This window comes from Equus asinus, chromosome 24 (genome assembly GCF_041296235.1).
Source record: "Equus asinus isolate D_3611 breed Donkey chromosome 24, EquAss-T2T_v2, whole genome shotgun sequence".
NCBI lineage: Eukaryota > Metazoa > Chordata > Mammalia > Perissodactyla > Equidae > Equus > Equus asinus.
In genome coordinates, this window is record NC_091813.1 from 23,353,512 (window position 1) to 23,379,723 (window position 26,212).

The following is a 26,212-nucleotide window of genomic DNA, read 5'->3' on the forward strand; positions in this document are numbered from 1 at the left end:
CTCTGCCTTTCCTTCTCAGTCTCTATGACTGGCCCTTCTTCTTCCAATCCCTTAAACATTGGGCGTCCCCAAGATTACTTCCTCAGTCCTCCTCTTTTCTGAGCCAAGACTCTCTCAGTAAGCACGATGTTCCATGCCTATTCTTCCACTAGACCTGGATAATCTAAAATGGACCAGCAAGACAAAAATGGAAATTACTGCCTTCTCTTCAAACCTACTTTGCCTAGCCCAGAAAATGGTGCCACCATCCCCAAAGGCACCCTCATCTTTCTAGCTTAGAATCATTCTTATCGCCTCTCTTGTCCTCCAAATTCAATTAATTACCAAGTCATACAGATCCTGCCTCTTTCATGTCTCTAACACTATTTTTCAAGTCTCCCTTAATCATCCATCTTCTACTTGGATCACTTTCACAATTACCTCATAAGTTGTTCCCTATCATTTTTTCTCTTTATTTTTAATCGGCTCTCAAAAGCATATTTCCACAGTCACACACCAAATAATGAGATTTCAGTCAACAAGAGACCCCACATACAACGGAGGTCCCATAAGATTAGTAGCATACAGCCTAGATGTGTAGTAGGCTATACCATCTAGGTTTGCGTAAGTATGCCATATGATGTTCACACAACGATGAAATCACTTAACGATGCATTTCTCAGAACCTAGCCCTGTCGTTAAGGAACATATGACGGTAAACACAAATCCGATCTTGTCATTCTACTGATAAAACAGGTAGTTTCATATAATTGAGTCCTTCTCAACCTGGGTTCCCCAATACCATAAATACCACAAAGCAGCCATCGTATGTAACAAATTAACTTCTCTTTTGTGCATCTGGAATAGTTTTAGTTATATACTATCACTAGGAGAACTGACGAATTAGTCATTTAAATCATGTTCTATGTTCTGTGGTTCAGATGAGGAACTCAGCTGAGAATGGCTGACAAAGGCCTCCCACTGCCCAACGTCCATCGCATCACACAGCCTGCCTCCAAACAGGAACCCCTCAATGCACCTTCACAGCCGTATGTATTTACATATGGTGTTCCCGTGGCCTGGCATTCTCTTCCACTGGTCCGCTCTAGGGCCCCTGCTCCTTCTGGACACTAAGACAATACTTTCTTTGTGAACATCCTTGGACCGGGCCAAACACAGTCCTTTCCACGCCACCCTGTATACACCTTTACAGATCATCTCACAATATCGTGCAGGTTTATTCACATATCTGCACGCTTTACTAAAATATGAGCTCTGCTTCACCAGCAAAATCCCCAAAATCTAGTGGATATGAAGTAAAACGTTTGTGAGAGAACTATAATAAATGCTCCTTTTTTCCTTACCTCAAAAACCCCTCACCTCAAATATAAACTCTACAAGGAAAGTTCCTTCATTCATTTGTTTCACTGATGCACCCAAACATCTAGAACAGCAATGGTAACTTCAATTCTTGGAGTTATATCCATTATTAAAAAAAAATCAGAAACTATTTAATATCACATTGAAATTAATCACAGTTATAAGAAACTCCAGAGCCACTAGGTAACAACTCCTTTTTCTCAAAGGAACAGATGGATGGAGAAAACCTTGACAATTATTCTTAAAATGAGTTACACCAAAGTCTGTACCTCCTTCCCAGAAGATAACCAACATGTGGAAAAAAAGGGAGGAAGACATCTAACATCTGCACAGACTTTGTTAAAATTCTCTTTAAAGATCATACACGTTTGTCACTCTAAATTTAGAAAAAGGAGTGAAGCTTGTCCCTCAGTATGTAAATAAGGGAAGAATTATGATTCGATGCCATAGACCAAATATTTATGCTTCAGAGAATGCTATAACAAGTGTCACAGTTGCCTGGTCACGTCCTCAGAGAATGACTGTGCTGCAGGAACCCCCTGTGCCATACCCAAACAAAGCGAGTCACATTGGTGTGGGGTCCCAGGCCTCCTGCCCCATTGGAAGACATCTATTTCTGGCAGATGGCTAGAAGTAGTAAGAGCAATGCCAAATGTGTTGCTTAGCACAGACTAAGAGTATCAAGGAAATCATAAACTTTAATTTTCTCTGTCCAAAAGCATTCATCTTATCGTTATTAAAAGGAATGAAAGTAAAGCCCAACACAAAGAGGGATCATCCCTAATTTCAGCAGGTTCATGACTATCACACACTGCTCCATTTCTTACTTAACCATCTGTGTGGCTAAACTTGACTTGGAACCTCTGTCATCTCTGACTGTTTCCTTTTTCTTATCACCCATGCTGACCCCACGCCAAGTGTTATGAACTTCTTCATGTCTTTTATCCTATCCATTCTTTCCAATTTCCCTGAAAACACCACCTACCAATCCTTTAGAACCTGCTCCTGGTCTTCTGAAACAGTCCTACCAAGTGGACTCTCATCCTTCCCATCCTCTCAAATCTCCATTCGACAAGACTGAGGTTCCCAAAACATCTCGTCGAGCTGATCACTGTCTTGCTTGAAACAATCTCAACTGCCTTCACCCACACACAAAATTTAGTCATCTTTATCTCACACTCAAGGCCTCAGCTAATGAATTCCTACATCTGTATTTTCATCTCCTTTCTCTACAGCATTTTTTTGCCTTTATCATCTTACTCAATTTACTTATTTATTAAGTTTACTGCTTACTGACTGTCTTACCCCTCACCTCAAATATAAACTCTACAAGGAAAGCTCCTTCATTCATTCGTTTCACTGATGCACCCAAACATCTAGAACAGTACCTGGTATACAGCAAATCTGTCATTAAATATTGGTTGTGAACCTGGAATGCACTCTCTTTATCTCCACTGCCAGATTCTAGCCTTCCTTCCTTCATATCCCATAGTCAGCACTGATTTTTCCTTACGTCTTTTGCCTGGGTTCTTCCTGTACCAGGCCTGCAAAACAGACAAAATTAGACGAAGTCTTTCAGGCGTAAATTGGCTACTTAGCTAAGCACTGCTTTTATTACATCAAGTGTTCTTCTGAATACGCTGGTCATGTTTACACAACTCATAACAAAATTCTCCATTTAGTTTTTTAAGAGTTACTGGCCACAGAGGTATTTAACAAAAATAGGGGGTAGAGTCTAACGAGTTTATCAGAATTTAAATATTAAACAATCTCCTTCATTCAAAGCACTGACAAAGCTTTGTGCTTTAAACTGTGGCTAGTAGGTCTTTGATGACTAATTCAGCAAATAAACTACTTAAATTTAGCATCCAATTTGGGCCGAGGCCATTATATGGGGATAAAATCACTTTCATACTTGACTTTTATATTATCTAGCGCTTCACGTAGCTGAGTTAAATTTCATTTCAAGTGTAATATACTGAAGCCTAAACATACTTTAGGACAGTGGCTACACCCATTTGGATTAATGGAATGATTCAACAGCTGACACTAAATTTACCAATTCCAATTTCAATTATTAGAGCTTAATCAAACTTTTCTCTAGTGCTATTTCACATGGGGTATGACTGAGTAAGGATGAGGTGAAAGAAAATTTCTATACAGCTTATTAGAAATAACCACAGGCATTCTCACCAGTGTGTTGATAACTGCACAGTTTTGCTAATTATCAATAATGTCCCTTTTGGTTGATGGGCATGCAAGTCCATCTAGGTACTTTTAGTGCCTTGCTTTAAGAAAAAATTTATGTTGACTAGGTTTGTGATTTCTTGGATAATAATTTTTATATAGACACAAGTCCTTAATAAAGGCCAAGTTCATCAAGATTTGGTACTGAAGAATGGACATAATACAGGATTTAGCATGACTGGTTCGACTGCAGTCAGCCAGGTATTCTATGGCTCACTGAAGCTGGCTGTTAACCCTGTGGCTTGCTGAGTTCATGCTGAGGTCTGATGAGCTCTAGTAACGTAGGCAGAGTGAGGTGTTTAGGGGGCTTTGCGGTAGAATATCAGTCACTTTAAACGAACATGTTTATTATATGGATTTAGTTGTTCTTACCTAATATTGTGACAAGGAAAAAAATTGTTTTAAGAAAAAAATAGCAGCAAATTATTTCAGCAAATCATCATTTCATGAATATGAATATTCATATTCATTGTGTAAATAATAAAAGTATCTTAAATGTGTCATATGTTTGTAATGAAGTTCACCCAGAATTCAGCTACACTGTAAATGTGGTTAGAACCAAATCACACCTGTATTGCAATGCACCCAAGAACTTAAATATAATTAATATGATTAATAATATTTGATTTCTACATATATTTTTTTTCTCTTACTATACTGTAAGCTCATCTCAGGCAGAGGCCATTTTACTTATCCATGCAGAGAACTGGGGAAAGGGCATTCGAGGGAGAGGCAACAGTCGGTGCCAAGATGGGGGCCTGCCTGACTTGCTCAGAAACAGTAAGAGGCTGATGGAACCCAACGTGAGGTGGAGGTGGCAGAGGCAGACGCTACAGGGCCTTAAAGGCATTGTAAAGCCTTTAGATGTTTGGGTGAGTGAAATGGAGGTTCTGAGTAGAGCAGCACCATGACTGGAATTACATTTAAAAGGATCACTCCAGCTGCTGTGATGAGAATACACTGTTGGGGATGGGGAAAGGACAGAGGCAGAACTAGGCAGCTATTGCAGTAATCCTGGTGAGACGACCGTGGCTGGGACTGGATGGCGGCAGTGGTGGTGGTGACAAGTGGTTGGATCTACATGCGTCCTGCAGATAGGCAGAGTCAACAGATTTTCCAGACTGAGTGAATAGGAGAGAAAGAAAGGAGTCAAGAATGGCTTTAATGACTTAAACAACTCGATAGATGAAGGCTCAGATGACATGAAATAAAACAGGGTTGACGGGAAGATAAAGAGTTCAGTCTTGGATGTGTTGAGGACAAGAGTCTAAAAAGCTTTTCAAACTTACGAATTTTGCCTCCAGAGTTTGCCCAGCTTAAAATCTTAGGTGCCCTGGTCTCCAATCTCTCCTCCTCACTCTTCAAATACAGTGCCCTAGCTTCTGCAGGAGAATTTCCTTTCAAAGCTAGCGTCTCCACTTTAAACTCCTGGTAATCTCCTTCTCCAGGCCCTCATTATCATTGGACTCACTTTAGTATCTCTACCTGGTCTCCATTCTCCCTAATGTAGCCATCCTCTACACAACCAGATGCAAATTCCTAAAAAGTGAATCTGATAATGGAACTCTCCTGTTTAAAACTCTGCATTGGCCTCTCACTGCTTTCTTTATAAAATAAAACTTAGGGCTGGCCTCTATGATTCTTCACTATACAGCCCCACCTGAGCTCTCTTATTTTCACTACACACTACATATTTGGTGCCCAGTCATGCTTCTTTGTCCAAAAAACTCTTATTCATCTCCCAATATCTAGCCAAACATCACCACTTCAGAAAAGCCTTTCCCAACTCCCTTCAGGCAAAAATGTCCATCATCCTCTGTGCTCCCACAATCCATCGATCATACCTTCACTATATCACTTACAATGGCGTATTACTCTTTGTGTATGTGTCATCCTATGAGCCTCTCCAGAGGTTGCTGTGTCTTAATCTCTGTTTTCTCACAGCACCTCACTAAGTGGTAGGTTCATAGAAGACCCTCTGCTTATTGGGCCCCCTGATATATTCAGTGTTGCTCAGAGGGAGCAAAGGTACCTGCTCTTTAAGATTTTTCACCTTCAGATGTGCCACCCTTCCATAGCTCAGGGCGGGGCTTAGGACAGCCTTTCCCACCCTGTCTGTAACATTAGGAACAAAGACATTTAGAATCACCTAAAGAAAGAGAAGCTAGTGGTAGGCCAAAACAGCTTGATGACAGAGTAATCCTTTTATATGTGAATATATTGAGGTCTTTGTAACATGCCTGTGAAACTACATAGCACAGCTTTCAAACAATCATCCAATTAATTCCTTGAGATTAAAAATTCGAGTTTGGCTCTCCTACCAAATTACAAAACCAAAAGAGCAAGACAGTCAATTTTCTATGGTCCTCAACAAACATTTCTTGAATATAGCAATAATAGATAAACTTTAATATGGTTTTTGTCATACAAAGAATGGCAAAAAATGGTAGATTACTAGAAAAAATAAACACAAAACAAGTGCTAAGAATGGAAACTTCCAATTAACTTCCTGATAAATATTTTAAAAAACCTGGTAAAATTACCTCAATTTCAGTATAATGGGGCTCCCTTCACTCTGTAATCTAAGTACAACAAAGACCGAGAGAGAAGACAGTAAGGAAAAGAAGAAGTCTCAAATTTAGAAAACCAAGCAATAAATAATATTTGACAGCACGCCTCAAAAAATTATGGATATAAATATCACGTCTTTAATTTTCTATTAATCCATGTCAAATATTTGTCTCCAAACCTCCCATTTCTTAACGTCTGTTGCCACCTTTATTTTCTACCTTATACATTCTATTTTGACATTTAACTCTCCACCTTTTCTTCAGGTTATAACATTTTGTCTTAAGTGGTTTACTCTAATTGTCTTCATTTTCTTCCTCTTACTTTCTTTCAATTTCTCATCATTTATTTTCATTTTATATAATAAAGGTTTTTATTAATCTTAACAATTTCCTCCTACTCCACCCTATCTCTGAACAATTAGTTAAAATTTTCTTTGCATTTGTGATTAATATAAAAAATACTCTCAGTAGGTTTTCTTGAACATAAGGATAAAAGGGAGGGTCATACATTCAGGGTTTTCCTAATGATTATGGACCTAGAGCAATAACTTAATGTGAATATTTTAATTCTTCCAGGGAGCACTTCCTAAAACTACCATGATGAACAAATTTCTTCTTGAGGAATGAATGATACTGTGATTCAAGACAAACGTAACACCTTTCTGAAGGACCTCTCCTCTAGCACAGAGGCTTGTGATCTCATTATCCTTCTTTTGCTGTATAACTCAAAAGAGACTAGAACATATTTCAAGATCTCACAATTAGTTAGGAAGCACTTGTTGAAAGAAGGTTTGTAGGTCTAAGAAAACACAATTCAGCTCAGCTACACATTAATAACAAAATGCTCAATTCTCCAAAGCAACAGACACACTGAATAGGTTGTTTTGCTAAGCTGGTTATATCCACATTGACTGACATACCTCCAGGAAAGAGAGGGCCAGCAGCACAAAACCTTATGTACTTTCAGAAGAGTAAGCTTGGAAATAGGAATAGTGAATCTTTAGCTCAAGAGAGACAGGTAAGTCTCATGACTTTGGCAGTTTCTGCTTTTCTATCTCATGCCCTAACATCCTTCAATTTTATCTCTTCTGCTATGCACTACAAGAAAAATGAGATAGTATTAGTTTGGTTCCCATATTAACTACAATCCAAAAATAATTATTAAATTAGTATGGGAATGGCATTAATATTTCTAAGAACTCTCATAGAATATAAAGAAGAAAATTATATAAAACTTTGTTACATTGTAGTTTAAATAAGATAACCATGATTTGATATACTGAATCATACAAGGATGCAGAAATTGCTAATATTCCATTTCTTAAGCATTTCAACTCTAATGCTCTACTACTGATAATTAATTCTTGGGTTTTTAAGATTAAAAGTTTAAGTCAAAAATGGTACACCCAAGTCAAGGCAAATGTTTGCCTTTTCACACTTTTCATAGAGGCTGGCCAACTCTACCAATTTTAAGAAATACATTTAAAAAACTACACAAGTTATTTAAAAATAAAATAGCTCATAATTATGACACACCTAAGATTTTAGCAAGCTCTATCTATTATAACCTCCCTAAAGTTACACTGTACCTGGTCAATTCGTTTATTAAATGTTATGAATTCTTAACTACAACTATACAGCTTATTGTTAGCTATAGGGACTAAATTCTTACATGTAAAATTTACAAGGATTCAATTATCCAGCTAACAGTTTTTCAAAATGTCTTGAATCCAAACAATGAATATCAGTACCCTTCAGATTATTTATTGAGTAAATTCTGTCATATGGTTCTACTAAGCTTTTCTTACCTTTCTATTTGTACTAAAAATTGTCCAAGTCCTTCAAATATATTTCACTATTAGTATATACGATATAAATTGAGGTTCACCATGCAACTGGTCTCACTTTTAAGTCAACTTTGCTATTAGTTCAGTTTTTTCTAAATACTTAAAAAAAAATCTTTCCTTAAGGGTAATTCATTAATGCTTAATGCAAAACAGTATACTTACTACCTGTCCAATCAGACACAAGTTATACTTACATTTTGATAGTACTAACATTTGTCAACAGAATAAAAACAAGGTCACAAACCCACATAGTGAGGGTTTAATTGCCCCATATCTTTTCATATCTTCTAGGAATAACCTATCACCTCTCAAGCAGATGCCAAAGAGGAGCTCAGAGCAGCAGAGCTCTCTGTATACTTCCTGCCGCATACAGTACCTGAAAGATACCTGGGAAGATAACTGTTGGGAGTCCAAAAAGCTTTTTCCTCTAATAACAATAATCTGTAGAGTGATTTAGGGTTAAAGTTTGTTGTTACTATTTTTAACAAATCTATTCATTTAAATGTTACCACAACCCCATGATGCCTTAGAAAAGAGGAGATTGAGGCCCAAAGAAATTAAGTGAATTTGTCCAAGATCACAGCCAGAAAGTAACAGAGCCTGAAATTACACGAAGTCCTCTAATCACAAATCAGTCCTCCTTCTGCTGTACCTTTCACCAGCTCCCAAAGTCCTTCATTAAAATATGATAAAATAAAGGCTTCAGCAGCAAATCATCAAACACGTAACAGCTGAGGGGTGAGACTGGCTCTAGAATAGTCATTTGAATTCCCCCTCCAGTTTTGTCCCCATAACCCAGAGGAGGGCCTCCGCAGGGGTCTTGCCCATCTGGCAAATTAATGTAACTTCCTTTAGATCTCACCTTGTATTTTTCTGGCTGAAACAACCATGTGGTGTTTTAACTGATTTTGCTTTGGATTATTGCTACTTGTGACACTAGAGACAGAGACAACCAGCAAAACACATGACCAGAAGGGGAACAAAAACTTAAGTCTTGCAGTTAGCACCCTGGATGAAATCCTGACTCCTCCCCCCACTAGCTGTGGGAACTTGGATGAGTTCCCTAACCTCCTTGGGCCTGTTTTCCGTCTCTGTAAGGTAGGGATAAGGGCATTTACCTCACAGGGGTTTGTGAAGATGATAGCCATCAATCACATGCATGGATCAGGCACAATGCTCACGTGTTAGGCTCTCCTTCACCCCTACAGAGCCCCTTTATTTTTCTTCACTTAAATCTTACAGGAAAAGACAGACTGCCAATGTATAATACATCAAACAAGTAAACCAAGAATCATCTTATATTAAAAAAGAAACCCTGGGGCTGGCCCGGTGGCACGGTGGTTAAAGTGCACAAGTTCCACTTCGGCGGCCCGGGGTTCGCCAGTTCGTATCCCGGGTGTGGACATGGCACCGCTTGGCAAGCCATGCTGTGGTAGGCATCCCACATATAAAGTAGAGGAAGACGGGCATGGATGTTAGCTCAGGGCCAGTCTTCCTCAGCAAAAAGAGAAGGATTAGCAGGAGTTAGCTCAGGGCTAATCTTCCTCACAAAAAAAAAAAAAAAGAAAGAAAAAGAAACCCTATCTGTGTAGACATCTAAGTAGCAACTCAAAGAAAAGTTCTTGGTACTAAAATTCAATTGTGCTTTGCATAACTTATATTTTAAGGCAATTGATTAATATCAGACCTGGTGCCTGGAGAAAGTTTAGATTTTAAATGCAAAAATTCAAAACATCCTTTCCTGTCTCACAATAGCTATAACCGTCTCTATTAAGGCAAAATAAAAAATCAAGAACAACACCCTTTTGCTATTAAACAGAGCAAGGAAGAACTTCTCTCCATGGCTTAACCACACAAACCATTTAATTACTAGCTTTTAAAGACAAAGTCACTGGCAGATGAATCCTGGGCTTGGAACCAGACAAGCTGAATGTGAATTCTGGGTGTCTAGGAAAATCTGGTGAGTTCCCTTAGTATGGAGCATGGATAAACTGCCTAGAAAAGTGATAGCAAATTTGCTGCATCTTAAGTGTCAACTATGAGTGACAGTAGAAATCCAGAGCATTATATATGGATGTACTTTGAGGTCAAATCAAAGCTTTTGTGACAGGATCAATGTGCAATGCCGGCCAAGGAGAGAGGAATATGCAGTGAGTCTACTGGCCAGCCATTAGTCATCCATTTCCAGAATCATCTGGACTGGCTAAAAAAAAAATTAACAACAGCTAACTTATTGCTAGATATTAATGACCACATTACTAGATCAGTGAAATCTCTGGCAAATCTCAATGGCATAAAATAAGTGTTTTTAAAATATAGGTGACAAGCCATAACGCAACTTCTTTTTCCATGGGCATGGGGGAGTCAATGCTGTGTGTTGACATCCCATTTCCTTCTCCTCCTGGACTCACAGCTAGACTTCATTTCCCACCATCTCCTACATTTGGGGAGGAGACTGAGTTCTTGCCAATGGAATATAGGCAGAAATGATATGGAGGCTTGGACCTAAATCTTCCCCAGCAATACTCCCCTTTCCGTCTTCCTCCCTCTGTCAGATAGATGCATAACATCTTAGAGAAGACTCTGAAACCCTAAGTGATAGAATGCTTAGATGAAACCAGCCATCCACAAAAGACTGCTATGTGAGCAAGATATAAAACTTGTCAAGCCACCACCTCTTGGGATTCCCAACTAAGTAGTTCTAGATGAGACTGACAATCGTAGTATCAAGCCACATACTCACACAGGTCAACCAAGACCTGAGCAAAGCAAATCAGAATTCTTCCCTATGATTTTGCAAAACTCTAGCTCTAGGAAGAGAGTCCCTTTCTCTCAGTGCAGCTGTGTTGATGTAAGCCTGGGAGCTTTAGTCCACCATGTTTCCACACTCATTGAGGAAATTAATTGGTGAGAATGAAGCAGGTGCTCTACCACTATTGTGTGAAATGGAGGCAAGCGAGACAGGAGGTGGAGGGAGAATCCTGAACAAATACGAGAGGCCCAGCTTCATCCCTGCCTTTCCCTCACATTGCTTACAAGGGCCAAAATCTTCCTCTCTTTGCCCAAACTAGTTTGATCTACATTCCTATAACCTTCAATCAAAACAGCTGTGATTAATATGGGCATAAAGTAGAAAGTAAAAATCCTTCAGCCCACAGACAACATTTTGGCATATATTTGACCTGAATATGTATTATGGGCATATACATACTTTAAGAAAAAGAAAATCAAATCCTATCTCATAAATTGTCTTTCCATGTCAAATATACTTTAAGAACCTCATTTTTCAAGGTTTCCCAGTATCTGATTGTTTGGGTACACCATCATTTTCTAATCAAGTATTTAGGCGTATTCAATTTTGTATTCCTATATACATTGCTGCAACAAACACCCTTGAATGCATATTTTTCTCTATGTTTCCAATAATTTATCTGAGATAAATTTATGGCAGTCAAATTGCTGGGTCAAAGGATTTTCAAGAGTTTTGATTAATATTGCCAATACGCTCTCCCAAATATTTGTACCAATTTACACTCCCACAAATTGAATACCCAATTCATACTCCTCCTTTTCAACCTAAAAAAGTAATGCTGAACTCAATAGAAGAAGCACTTCTTCTTTGTAACTTCACAGCATTACAGCATGAAATGATTAGTACAATCCATAAGAAGGACCAATGTTAAATCTCTATTCCACCGAGATACATACATAGAACAGACACTTGACAGAGTAATGTTACTACACCACAGTTCTTCACAAAATGCAATAAAGTATAACTAAAAATTAAGTGACTTCTTTGGAACTATGATAAGAACTCTTTTAGGAAAAAAAAGAACAAGTAGAGAATCACAAAGCAATGTGGAGACGTAGGTGTTAAACAGTCAGTTCAGCCTGTTCATCAGCACGGCCTCAAATTAGCCTTCCATGGAAACTTCCACGGGTACACTCATGTTCATTCAAGGGCAGCCAAAACCAGAATGTTAAGTGTTAAAATACTTGATAAAGGGACCAGAAAAACTTGAATACACTGTAACCCTGTTGGGTAAGGAAACAAAAATAACCAAACTTCCTTAAGCCATGGGATAACGGAATTATTTAGCTTGATGATGGAGGGTCTGTAAGCTGTATAATTTGATGTTCACTACCAAGATGATAGTATTATAGGGAGCTTTAAAAAACTGTATTTCAGCCCTTAAGAAAGAATCAAATTATTTTCTGATATCTTTTTAATATTTACCTTGAGGAAAAGAATTACAGAGGATGGTGATGTGAAAAGAACTGGCTTTGGAAAGAACAGGAGAAAGGTAAAATTCTTCAATGGGACAATTTCTTAACATAAATTTTCATAACTTTAGTTTTTTTCTTTGGTGTTAACAGATTAACAAATGAAACCAGTGAAGTATGGCATGACCATACTTAGATACACTTAATATATATGGTGATTATGAAGGGTTATTTTTGTTTTTTTTGTTTTAGATTTTTTACTAGTTAAGCCTCATCTGTAAAATTCTGTTATTTCAGTGGTGATAGTTAAGGAATGTTATAAATTATATCACGACAATAACAGACAAACTAAATGGCCTTTAAATTAAAGTTTGTTTTCATACATAGTTTTCAGAGGACTTTCAACTAAATTACATGTCTGTAATCTTTTTAGTCTTCCTTGTCACCAGTGACTTAGGTAGCAATCTTTGGTGTCACCACCACGACCCAAGAACCAAGCAAAAGACAGGAAGAAGGAAAAGATAAGAAGTGGTCAGCTGGTAGGACAAGCCCTGGAATGCCGCTGAGGACTGCTTCATGACTGTCCATGTGTCAGAAGTGCCCTGGGTTACCTTTGCATTTACAGTGAATTTGAATTCAGACCATTAAAGTGTATGTGTTTGTGTACGTATAAGTAAGACACACACACACGTATATACATATATGTTCAAATATTTTTACATTTCCTGCATGACCCACACAGAGGATATTTTCAGGCACAGGTACAGCAATCAGAACTAGGTGAACAAAGTAACCACCCATTAGGGCACCTACTCAAGACAGATTCGAATAGTCTCTATTAACACATAGAGAATGTGTAATTTTGCCTCTTTGAGACTCAGCTTCCTCATCTGTAAAAATGAAGAGCTTGGACAGCTTCTAAGATTCTCTTCAGCCTAGAAGGCCCTCCAGATTTGGCCCCGTCCACATCAGATCTCAGCTCTTAACGTTCTTGGCCCTTTTGAACTCAGTGTTCCAGCAACTCTTAACTTTTTAAATTCCTAGAATGTGCTTGCTCTCTCTGAGCCTCTTCCTAGATGACAGTCTGCAGCAGCCCGTGTCCACACCTCACCCAGCTAAGCCCCACTCTTCAAGTCTAGGCTTAAACATCACTTCCTCTGCCATATACCTCCATAGTGGTCTTCGCCTCCTCTGTTCAAACTTAGTTCTTTTTGAACCACCTGTAATTATTTCTTTTATTTTCTGTCTCCCCTACTAAGCTGCGAGTCGCAGATGCCAAGAGCTGTGTGTATCTTGTTCACCACGTTCTCCCTATCTCCTGGAAAAATTCCTGGCATTTAGTAAATGCCCAAATATTTGTTAAATGAATAAATAATGGGATTGTGCTAAATAAGCTACTGAAAGCCTCAATATTGAAAGTAATTTCTAATTTCTCCAAACAGGTCATTAAAAGCCAGATTAACTATGCTAACATTTATTGTTCTCTTTACAAAGGCAAAACAATCCACAGATTCAGCTTCAGCTTGTCCCCTCACTGCTTTTCTAACACCCTAAAGTTAATAGTAATTTTACCATGCTAGCGAATAATATCACTATATAGATAGTGAATAATATCATTTCAGTGAAAATTAAGAGTATGGAGCTACTTTTGAAATAATGCTTTTCTTCCATAACTACCCTTACCATCCACAATGTATGTACTTAAAAATTGTAAAGTGGCTATTAAAAAGCAATGCTACCCAATTATATCCAACTCAAAACAAACCACAACATACGGGTGCAAACGTACACACACAAAACACTAGCGAAGAATCTTCTCTACGTTAACACCTAATCATTGACGACAGGCACCAAGAGAAGTACACAGATGCTTTAAATCCACAACTAAAAAGCTTCATATCAAGGACATAATTTTCCCCAAATTAAATTGTTATCATATCAAAGGAATGCAAGTATTGAGAGACTGTCAGGAAATGCACATTAACTATGTACATTTAAGGAATTCAATGTTTCTTTTATTTATTTCCCTCCAACATCACACTTCTATAGCCTTTATAACTTTGAGAGAAAATGGATCAAGTCTAACTCCTTGTTATTCTAAAAGGCTAGCAAGTAAAGGTAAAATCTTTAGATAGAAAGTTTATAAGAAAAAAACAGGTCTAAAATTTGGGAAATGTGTAACAAAAAATAATTCAGCAAATGTTTACCAAAACCTGCTCTTACGCTATGTTTGGTGTTAGGGATAAGGCAGCCTCAATGAGACTGCAGACAAGAGGAAGAAAAAACCACTCAACAGAATCCCCGTACAGTTCCATGAGGTACGTGCACAGGGGCTCATCTAAGCGCACTAAGAAGAATGACTAAAGCTAGCTTCTAGAAATGAGATTTTTAAAAAATTTTTTGTGGTCAGGCAGATTCACCCTGAGCTAACATCTGTTGTCAATCTTCCTCCTTTTTTTTTTTTTTTTTGCTTGAGGAAGATTAGCCCTGAGCTACCATCTGTGTCAGTCTTCCTCTACATTGTATATGGGATGCCTCCACAGCATGACTGACGAGTGGAGTAGGCCTAAGTTCAGGATCCGAACCCATAAACCTGGGCCACTGAAGCAGAGCACATGAACTTTAACCACTTGGCCATGGGGCCGGCCCCCTAGAAATGAGATTTTTAAACTACATTAAAACAGAGAAACAGTATGTGCAAAGGCCCAAAAGTAACACAGAGTACAGTAAATCTAATGAATTTCAAAGCTGCTCAGCAATGAACTGTGGGATGTGGGCACACAGGCAAGAAAAGAGGTTAGGAAAACAGGCTGATTCCATTTCTAGCATACAGGCGGACTATTAAGAAAAAAATACCTGATAACCTAGATAAATATTACAGGCATTCTTCCACCTATTTGGCTGAACTCACAAGAAAATAAAAGCAACCCTCAGGGCCCAAAGAGAAAGAAGATGTAGAAAACCCCATGGTAAACTGATCCTGAAGAGAAGGCTCCCTGAAGCCATGCGTTAATCTGAGCAGCCAGAGGCTTAGGTTTGAACAGCCCTGTGGGGAGCTGGAGACATGGCCTTTGGGACTAAGCAAGGTGGCTATTTGGAACTAAGACCTCCAAATAAAGCTGGGATCCTCAAAGGGCTGTTCCCCTGGTAAATTAGGAGGAAAAACACAAAAAAGAACACCTTCCATCAAAGGAGGACAACCAGAAAAACTTGACCCACTCAACCTAGGTTCTTGGCAGACGTGGCAGAAAAAGATCTCTGGGGCATTTACAACCATAGCTTTCCCCTTGCCTGTTTGTGATTCAATTTAGACTACAGATTCACACTCCCCTATCCACGACCCTTAGAGTCATATGTTTCAGAATTTACCATTTTTCAGATCTTGTAAAATCTGAAAACATGGTGCATACAACATATATTAAGTAATTCAGTATAATTTGGACAGTACACCATAATATGACAATTAATATTTCTGTAGTTCAACATATGAACCATCATGATAGGTAGTATAGAGGCAAACGTCACGTCAAGTTTGCCACCAAATGATTTATAAAAAGAATTTTAGTCTTCTGAGCTTTTAAGATTTTCAAATTATGGATAAGGATTATGGACGCTGACCAGTATTAGATGGGAAGTTCTAAGGGCAGAAATGAACTGAAGGTGCTCTCAGGATGATAGCACTTGTGCAGCAACAGGAAACATAAATCCTCTCTAGACGATCCTAGGCTCCCCAGGATTCCCACAGATGAAGTCCTAGCCAGCGTGATCTCAGAGTCCAAAATTATAACACAAGAGGAAACAAATCATGACTGACCAGAAACAGAACTTCATGTAATAGATCTATGAGACAGAGAATATAAAATGTAAAAAAGGAAATCAAAAATGTGAGCAAGAAATGTTACCCAAAAAAGGGACAAATTTTAAAAACTTTGAAAATGAAAAATATAAATGAATAAAATTAAAAAGGATGAGTAAAAGCAAATAAGACACAGCTAAAGAGAGAATTAATAAACTGGAAAATACCTGAAAAACAAAGCGTGCTGAACAGTAAACATCAGAAACTATGAAAGGTATATTTAGAGATATAAGGATATAATGAGAAAGTATGTCACATGTATAATAATATTTGAAGGAGAGAAGAGAGAGAACAGGTGTAGGCAACAATTGATGATAATTGAAATGCTGAAAATTTTCCAGAACTGCCAAGAGACAAGAATTCCCAGATTTAGGAAATCCAACAAGTTCAAAATAAGATAAAAGGAAAGCTATATGTAAACACATATACACTACAGAGGGACAAGACAAGATTTTAAAAGCAGCCACAAAAACAAAGAGATTATCTAAAGTCATGTAGACCAACAGATGACTTAAGAGCAACAACAGAAGCCAAAAGACTGAAATATTATCTTCAAGGAGAAAATAACTGTCAGTCTAAAACTGTACATCCAGATAAACTATCCTTCAAAAATGTGGGTAAAGATTTTTTTAGACAAAAACAGAGTTTACTACTAAAGAGCCTCACTGAAGGAGTTTCAAAAGGATATAGTTCAAGAAACCCTTAGACATACAAAGGAATGGTGAGCAAAAATGTGAAGGCAGATACACCTAAATACACACTGCCTGTCAAATAATAACGTCTAGGTTTGGGGTTTCAAACTACGGTGACACTAAAACAACAGACAATAACAGCATGTAATTAAGAAGTAAGTGATTGGAACGAAAAGTTTCTAAACTTCTTTTCTTTGGGAGGAAAAAAAGAGATACTGATCTACTTTAGACTTTAAGTGTGCATATTAAATTTTTAAGGGTGATCACTAAGAGAACAGAAATAGTATATATAGCTCCCAAACTACAGAAGAGGAAAGTGAGAATTAAACTAAAAACTGAAGCAACTGAAAGGAGGAGGCAAAAAACCACGCGTGGAGAACCGATAAGGGCACATCACTACCATCATGTATCAGTTGTTAAGAGTGGTAGGAGCAGAAGTAACAGCACTAGGAGTAGCCACAGTAGCAACAACAGCAATTGCACCAGTGATGATGAGTAGTAATAGCGGAAGTAATAACTGATGATCATTGCACGTTTGTGTGTCAAACTCTGGGCTAGGAATTTTATACGCATTATCTCATCTGGGCTAGGAATTTTATATGCATTATCTCACCTATTCGTCATCAAAAATGAGGTAGGTACTATTACTAATCTTCATTTTAAAAATGAAGTTTATTACTGGTCTAATCCAAGGCAGAAGACAGGTAAAGAAGATTCCAAAGATTTTTAAATAACTGATCACCCACTAGATGAGAGATGAGGGATAACCCTCAGGTTAGTGGCATGGGCAATGAGGTGGGCAATATCTGACATCTAACAGCAATTCTAGTATTTCATGTATGATTTAAGCCAATCAAAGACACAATATCCCGAGAGGTAGGGAGCTGTGTTTGTTTTCTTTGGAATGGTGAGTTTCTGTTTCAAGAAGCTTGGTTGAGAAAAGCAAGGGACGACAGGCTGCTTGCTGAAGAGGCCACAGTGTCGGAGAAGAGCTGTGTGTAGGTGGTGTTGCTTGTTTCTTTTAAATGGAGATACTTGAAAAGGCTTACAAGAGAGATACAAGAAGAGGTTAGAGATACGGATGACAGACAGAATAAATGATGCAGAAAGAAGGAGAGTTATAATTTAAAACAAAAGTGCTAACTCTAGGAAAATAATCAAGTGGTCAGGCCAAAATGCAAAACCACCCAAAGCAAGCAAAGACCTAGCTTCCCTCTCCTGAGTAGCCAGGAATGGCACAGCACAAAATCCTTCAGAAGACGTTACATCCTCCTTAGAAACATGTAAGAGAGAAACCTTATGTACCCATGGTGGGTGGGGGGGAGGCGGGGTGTCTGCACCCACTTGTGAGAGCAGAACAGCTAAAGCGACAGCGAGGCTGTAGGCTTCAGGGTACAATTTTCCCTCTGGTTTGTGCTTTCACCCAACTGCTCCAAGGAAGACTACACCATTTCTTACTGATACATCATCGTGCAGTTGACATCGGGTATGCCATTCAACTGTTCTCCCCTTTGTGAGAAACAGAGACGGAGCACATTACATAAACACCTAAGAAAAAACAGACAGCCAACACTTCCCTTCACAAGCAAACAATGTATTTCTCTGTAAAGAGAAAGGAATTTACAAACAAAGTGAAACTGAAGAATAAATATTTTTAATGGCAAGAAGCATGGCTTTTCAAAGTATTTAACTGCACCACGATTATATATGAAGTCCCAGTGGCTGCTGGCTCAGGAGCTGAGTCACCTAACATACAACTCTGTAAGGAAAGCCTCCTCAGCCCTCAGGGAGCAGGGTTATATGTCACTTCTGACCTTCTTTACCAAGTTACTGAAACCGAGATAATCTCCGAAGAACACCCTACGCCAGATCAATCAATCTGAAGAGAGAGGGTGAGATATTCCACGGATATTTATTTGTGAAAAACTAAGAGAAAGACCACGGCAACTAAGTGCACAGATTAAATTACAAACAAGATTTCAGCAGCCATTTATTAAACATTAAAACTAATATGGCAATGTACCAAAAATCTAGGTTTTAATCTAAAGTGCTGCAAGCTAATATTGCAATTAAGATATGAATTTACCTACTGTATTTTTTATATATTATTCCATATATATAATTTTTTAAATCACTAGAGCAAATTTTAAACAATCAACTTGAGTTACCAATTTCATACTGGTCCTATGAAAGTACCTGCTAACCACTTTGATTGCCAAAGGAGGAAAAATATCTGAAGTGACCCAAATATATTTAACACTACATCATAAAAAAAGATTTCTCTGAAAATGTGGAAGGAAAAAGATCCAGAAAAAAAATCCTTATTGTTCCACCAGCTGATATAAAGCCTACTGTTGTAAGTCATTTCTAAAGCATGCTGCCTCCTATTGCCTAAGAATGCCACTCTTCTGCCTCCCCTGCTCCTGCCAACTGCTCAAGCTCACAGGATCTCTTCTCGCCCACTGGGAGGCAGGGCACCATCCGAGAATGTGACAGGACCACATAGATTTATGGTATGAATGGCAATCGGCTTGAACACTCTTCATAAATTTGTTTCCCCCATCTCTTCTTGACCGCCTAAAAAAAGAATATTGACTGTTCTAAACCTCTCCTCACTTAGGCCGGGTCTTCTGGTGAAATGAGGATGAAGGCACAGAGTGTGCCTTGGTATAGAAAACGAGAGAATATATTTAAACAATAACAAATAGTTAAATGAGAACTGGAATTAAAGTAAAATATATTTACAGCAAGTTAGCACAGCTCTCCTGGTGAAAGCTACCCTAGGGTTTAGTAAACTTTTATACACATTGTTCCAGCTAATTTTATTCAATAAACTTTGCTTACTTTTTGGATCTTGGCACTCTAGAAAGCTCTGTATGTGATCACAAATACAGATAAGGTATCAACTGAATTAGTGTGCAAAGAACACGTCTATAAATCAAAATATATTTTATATATACTAAGCAAGCTTATGTAAAGCAAACAAGCTTTTAGTTTAAACTTTCATTCTATATTTACTCACCAAATTTCTTACTTATTAGCAGCTATTTGCTGAATAAAATTAAAATAGCAGGAATTTTTGTGGTAATTTGCGAATATTTGCCCTAAATAAAAGACAGTCCCTATCTCCCACTACCTTTACCAGATGTTCTTATAAGAAACACAATCTTATTTTCTCTTAATTTGAGAGGAAAAGAATCACTTATAAAATGCCAATATCTCTCAAAAATTAGATTCAGAACTTGAATCACTTGTTTATTATGTGGGATAAGCTCATTATTAAAAACCTTCAAGAGCTTGAGAATGGAAAATAAATAGGATTACTGATAACTAATTTGGCTTTTCATAAGATTTGGTTTGATGTTAATAATAACTGCCTAAGTGTGAATTTTGCTGATGTTAAACAGGGCATTTTAACAATATAACATATACACAAAAGTTCCTAAGAGCTATTAACCAAAATGAATCTTACACCACGGCTGTACAACTTTCCAAATTTGCCCCTTGCAGGTGTTACTTCGGGCCAACTCTATTTTGTTGTTGTTTAACCTTGACACAGCACTGGGGTAGGCAGTGGGGGCCCTGCTGGATCTTGTTACTTTATTATTTGACTGGGCTCTCCTTTAGACCATCAACTATAAAACAGAAAAGGAAGAGCAACTGAAATGTGCAACCGTTGTAACCAAGAAGGTGAATCCTCCCCGAGTCCTGTATGTTTTATGTGGTTTCAAGTAGGTACACAAAGTTACAAGGGAAAGGAAGTGAGGATGTGCAGATGGACCCAGAAAAACTAATGTCAAACTAACACTGGCCAGGTGTTTAATTTTCATGTGCAAAAGGCAATATTATCATAGTAAGGTAGAGTATGGAATAAAAATTTTACATAATCCAAAGTACCTTAAAATATATAATCCTTAGATTATTAAGGTTAACCACACCCTTTAAGTTTAATATATAACTGCTGATTGTGGTGAAGCTTTTCCAAATATATTTTTCCTCCAAGAAACACAGTGACAGTGAAAAAAAAATTAAAAAATCTGAGAATATATGTCTAGAGTTTCCTTATCTCCACCTTCTCAACATGTGTAATTCTGCCCCAAGACGTTAATAATTTCTTCAAATGTATAAATTATGTACCATTAAGCATCATTTTACAAATCACCATAATTAATAATTTTCTTGCCTATCAACCTAAAAAATTCTTTTAAACTAGCACTTTAAATAATATTAAATACACATTTCATCAAGTGTGTGAACCCATTCAATTAAAAAAAATCACAGAACCATAAATTCTATTCTTATAATCTTCCAATCTCAACTCCAAACTAAAAGGTTACACACAAATCAAACTAACTATAAATTGAAATTTTTTTGGTTTCAAATCCCCAGTTCCACATTTTGTGCTCTTTTCCTCCCAACTAGTATTTAATATTTTCAAAACTAAAACATTACTTAAGATTGCTTCAGTGCCTATAGGGAAACTTAGTTATGTGTTTGAAGTTTTAATAACAGGCGTGACTCACTTTTATAACCGGTGTGTTACTGAAAACCTGTGGATAAATTACTAAGGTAGTCTACTGTTATTTAAAGGAACTTCACAAGGAATTCTGAGTAAGATGCCCTGTTACAATGCATGTAAACATAACATTATTTATATACTCAGATTTTCCATGTCATATTTTCTTAAAATGAGACATACTGGTAATGTGATATCTAGCTTTCCAAATTCTACCCTAAGGTTGTTTTTAAGCGAAGATAATTTATTTCATGACTTACTAGAAAAATAAAATATTAAAAAGACAAATCAGTGCTCCTCAGTGCTTGGCTTTTGCTCATTTTTTTAGGCAACAGCACTGAAAACTTTTCACACACATCACAGAGACTGTGCACGGGCTGTGATGCTCAATTTCACACAAAGCCATGGAAACAGGATGGGTGTTTCGAAGATTAGAGCGTTCAGGCTAATACGGTCCCTTTTCTCCCCCGCTCAATAGAAATAAATAAATAAATAAATAAACCACAGAAGGCAGTTAAGCACAGTGGTTAAAAGCTATGAAAATTAATTAGCCTGTCTGAACCTACTAAGCAGTGATAAATTAAAATGTAAAGTCCAGGGCCTGGCATACAAATGCTCAATAAATGTTTGGCTCTTATGATTGCGCATATTAATAATTCAATATCAGTTCCTACTTCAGCTGCTTTCTTTAAATACGAAACCTTACCCCTATGTTCCACAACTTCAAAACTACCCCACTCACTAACATATGCTGGAGATACCGGAAAACCTCTCAACTTGAAAATTTTTAAGACTTTTCCAGATCTAAAAGATTAAGGTGACTAAATATTTAGATATGGAAAAGTTAGTCTTCATCTGAATAATGTTTTAATGAAATGCTCAAATCTGTGAATGTTCTCTGAAATGTATCAATATATTGATCATTTTCATAGCATTTAGCAAATCCATATCCTATAGGTTTTTCATTAGGAGGATTTGCTAGACTGACACATACCTTTAAGACATGAGTCATCCTTCCAGAGTTGGGGAAACTGATGGAAAGATGGCTAAATGATTCAGCAGCTGCAGCAAAATGAGCTGGTCATGAATTTATAATTTCCACTTCTGTTAGGTGCCCCGGCCATGGTGGCCTCTCTCATCCTGGACTGCATATGTAACACATGATACCATAATCAACACATTTTGTTAAAATTCCCTCAGGAAAGGAATGGTGTTTCCCCCTCAGACAGCTTCTAGAAGCAACATTATGCAATTTTATGAGACAAGGTACACAAGGCTGGATAACCCTTATGGTGCCCAGCTGTAAGCTTCATCAAGCTTTGCTTATACAGATAACAGGACTAGAGTCACTTCTAACACTGGTGCCATTTTCTCAGCTACACAAGGCAGACACTAGGAAAAGCCTGAAGCAAAAGAAAACCAGAAAATGGGCAAAGGAAACCAGATGGGAAATGCGTGTGGTTATACCTGTGTCTTCCACGCCAACTCTGAGCTTTACCAACAAACATCACAACAGATCCGAAGCAGGTCAACAGACAATCTATTTTGATGAGGTCTTATTTCTAGGGAGCTTCACTACCCGAAGCAGGTGAAGGCCTTTTTCTAAGCGTCCCCATCTGCCCTTCTATACCAAAAGACTTACTATGTTAATCGAATGAAACATTTCAGAAATATATAGATTCCAAACTACATTAAAGCCTTTTTCCATCAAATAACCAATATGAAAAAAAAATTATCAATTAAATGTTTTCATCTAAAACTGCACCTCAAATGCTGAGAAAGCACATCCATTTTGTGACCACGACACAGTCACTCCACCTAGCAGTTTCTGAGAATGGGACAAAGAAGTGTGCCAGGATGTGTAAAATGAAATCGCCATCATCCATGCAGTGCAATGTCCTCACTCAACAGCCTGAATTCCTTTCAGTTTGGTGTGGTTACATACAACACACACAAAATCTCAGCAACAACACTGAAAAAGATGACACTATTTTAAAACAATCCAAAATGTATTTGGGAAACAACTAGGGTGACAAGTTTGACCTTCCATGAATCCGCCTTTTTTTTTTTTTGGTTATGACTGTGCAACCCCTGATTTCCTCTAACTTGTGGGGGGGGGGGGGGCGGCGTGTGGAGAAAGAAAAAAAGAGGTGAACAGCACCTAATCCAGAACGTTCAATTTCTTCCTATTTCATAGTGTTTATATATACACACACACACACACATATACGTGTATACATTTTTTTCTCCACCAAGACCTTGGAGGTAAAGAGGAGGAACAAAAATGGCCAGGAGACAAGGTTTCAGGGCTGACCCAGAAGGACACCTCCACGGCTGGAGATTTCCAGCTCAGGAGCAGCCCAGCTGGGAGTTCTGAAGGCTGCAGCATCACCGACAGCGAGCTCCGGCCGCGCCGCTGGCATAGACGGCGGCTCTGCCGTGCGCATGTCCCACTTATATAAAGAGATGCTTACAGTCCAGGTGCTTTTTCTTGGGGCCCATCACTTCATGAGTGGTGGCTTTGCAGACCGCTCTCGCTACAGCGGAGCCTGTGACGCTGTACTGAGCGGCGGCGATCCGATCCGTGAGCGTTTGGCCCGACATCTTCTCCGGCAGTCTCTACCGCCTCCTCTTCTGCGGGAAAGAAGGGGACATGGTCCTGCTTTAACCCGCAGCCCCTACCCTCCGAGCGCCCAGGCCTTGCCTCCTCCAGCCGCACGGCGGCTCTCTTTCTCCTCCATCCCCGCCCTGGTACCACTTGCCGGAGCCAGCAATACGCTAAGCCCCGTCATGCGATTCGGTCTAGGGGGTCTTGAGCCAGCGTAGGTCCATCACGGAAGCCCTGCGAGGGCTCCAGTCCCAGCATCCTGACACTATCCCCGTCGTCCCACCCCTCCGTCGCCCCCCTCAGTCCTTCGGCGCCCCCCTGTCAATCAGCACTTTGCCTGCAACTTGATCCTGGGGTGCGTGACCAGCCCCGGTGTGCGTCGGGGTTACTCCCTGGGCGCCGCGCCCACCGGGTGCCCACCTCTCGCCTCCCCGCCGCAGCGTCTCCTCCTAGCAGCCCGCAGACTTGTGAGAATGAATCGGTACCCAAGCCCCGGCCGCTTCCCTCCGCCTCCTCGCGCCGCTGCAGCAATGGGCTCGTCCTCCGCGGTCGCGGTGGAGATTATCCTAGCGTTGCGCCATGTTATGCCCTCGCCTCCCCTTCCTTCCTCGCCGCCGCCTCCAAAGCCCAGCCGAGGCCCTCCGCCTGGGCCCCCTCCCTCGCCCACGAGTCCCCGCCGCAGGGGCCGCTCGGGGCTCTGCGGAGGCGCCGGGGTCTCCGAGCGCCTCGCCCTTCCTGGCGGTGGAGCAGAGACGGGCGGACAGCCCAGCCCAGCCCCCGCCCGCCCCCGGGCGCGCCGCGGAGCTGTCACCCGGCCGCTGCCCTTCTCCGCGCCCTAGGATTATCCTCTCCGGATCCCCGGCGGCCCTGGCACGGGGGAGGGGGCCGACAGGGGCCGCGGGTACTCACCCCGCCCCAGGACGGCGCCGCCCGCCGCAGGATGAGCGGAGCCTGGGCCGCCGCGGGAAGCCGCGCCGGGTGGGTGTGTGCGGCCGCGCGCGGACCCGGTGCCCCGGGGCGCGATGCCTCCAGCCCTGGGCCGGCCCCCGCCCTCAGCGCCGCGGTCCCTGCGGCCGCCGCCCGTGGCCCCAGGAGCCAGCCCCCACCCGCCGCCGCCTCCTCCGCCAGCGCCGCCGCGTCTCTCCAGCACTCCGCGCTGCGTCCCCATCCCCGCCCCCACCTCAGCTGTGGCTGCTCCACGAGTCAGGTGACGGCGGCCGACAAACCCGGGCGAGCTCTCCGCCTAGCGCCTCGCGGCCCCCTCCCAGCTACTCACACATGCCGCCCCCCGGGGCCACGAGCTCACAGGCAAGGGGGGCCGCGCGCGATCATCCCCGGCAAACGCGAGACAAGAAGGAGGCAGGGGGCCGACACCCACCCAGCCAAGCCCCCTCCACGAACACCCCAGCAGCCCCTCCGGCCGCTGGACCCGCACCCAGCACGCACTGCGTGCGCGCGCACCGCACACACCTGCCCGCCGACTGCGGGATGCGCCGGCCGCGGGGGCGTTGGCGCAGCTGGCGGGTGGGCTTCTGAAGTTCTGCTCTGGGAAGGCCAAGGCTAGGGCGTCGTCGCGCTGCCTGGCAGTGCCCTGCCTCTTCTCCCTACTTGCTGTCTCTGACACGTCTGCCTGTCAAAGGCAGCCATGGCCCACATGGGCAGGGCGATTTAAAATGTGAGGTTCTGTTTTCTTCTAGGAGTTTTATGGTTTCAGGTCTTATATTTAAGTCTTTAATTCATTTTGAGTTTATTTTTGTATATGAGGTAAGAAAGTGGTCCAGTTTCATTCTTTTGCATTTAGCTGTCCAATTTTCCAGCGCCGTTTATTGAAGAGATCTTTTCCCTATTGTATATGCTTGCCTCCTTTGTCGGAGATCAATTGACTATAGGCGCCTGGGTTTGTTTCTGGGTTCTTTCTTCTTTTCCGTTGATCTATGTGTCTGTTTTTGTGCCAGTACCATAGTGTTTTGATTACTACAGCTTTCTAGTATACCTTGACATCAGGGAGCGTGTTACCTCCAGCTTCATTCTTCTTTCTCAAGATTGCTTTGGCTATTTGGGGTCTTTAGTGGCTCCATACGAATTTTAGAATTATTTGTTCTAGTTCTATGAAAAATGCCATAGGTAATTTGATAAGGGATTGCATTGAATTTGTAAATTGCTTCGGGTAATATGGACATTTTAATAATATTAATTCTTCCAGTTCATGATTGCGATATATCTTTCCATTTGTTTGAGTTGTCTTCAATTTCTTTCATTGGCGTTTTACAGTTTTCAGAGTACAGATCTTTCA

At 40.2% G+C, this 26,212-nt stretch overlaps 1 protein-coding gene across 37 annotated transcripts in view; it reads right to left on the reverse strand.

Annotated features, from left to right (window-relative positions):
• Nucleotides 1-25,414, reverse strand: part of SNAP91 (synaptosome associated protein 91) — a 140,834-nt gene extending 115,420 nt beyond the window's left edge. For 28 of the 37 annotated variants that reach the window (XR_011497669.1, XR_011497668.1, XR_011497667.1 and 25 more), the window contains exons 1-2: nucleotides 24,829-24,975; nucleotides 23,786-23,945 (exon numbers count right to left, since the gene is read on the reverse strand). Coding sequence is in view for 34 of the 37 variants with exons in the window: in XM_070496320.1 (XP_070352421.1) it covers nucleotides 23,786-23,915 (130 nt within the window). In the remaining 3 variants the exon portion in view is untranslated. Of the gene's footprint in view, nucleotides 1-23,785; nucleotides 23,946-24,339; nucleotides 24,521-24,828; nucleotides 24,980-25,099; nucleotides 25,124-25,195; nucleotides 25,220-25,297; nucleotides 25,370-25,389 lie in introns of those variants that run through there. The other 9 variants (XM_070496319.1, XM_070496318.1, XM_070496298.1 and 6 more) reach the window with 8 other exon arrangements.
• Between the last annotated feature and the right edge of the window lie 798 nt (nucleotides 25,415-26,212).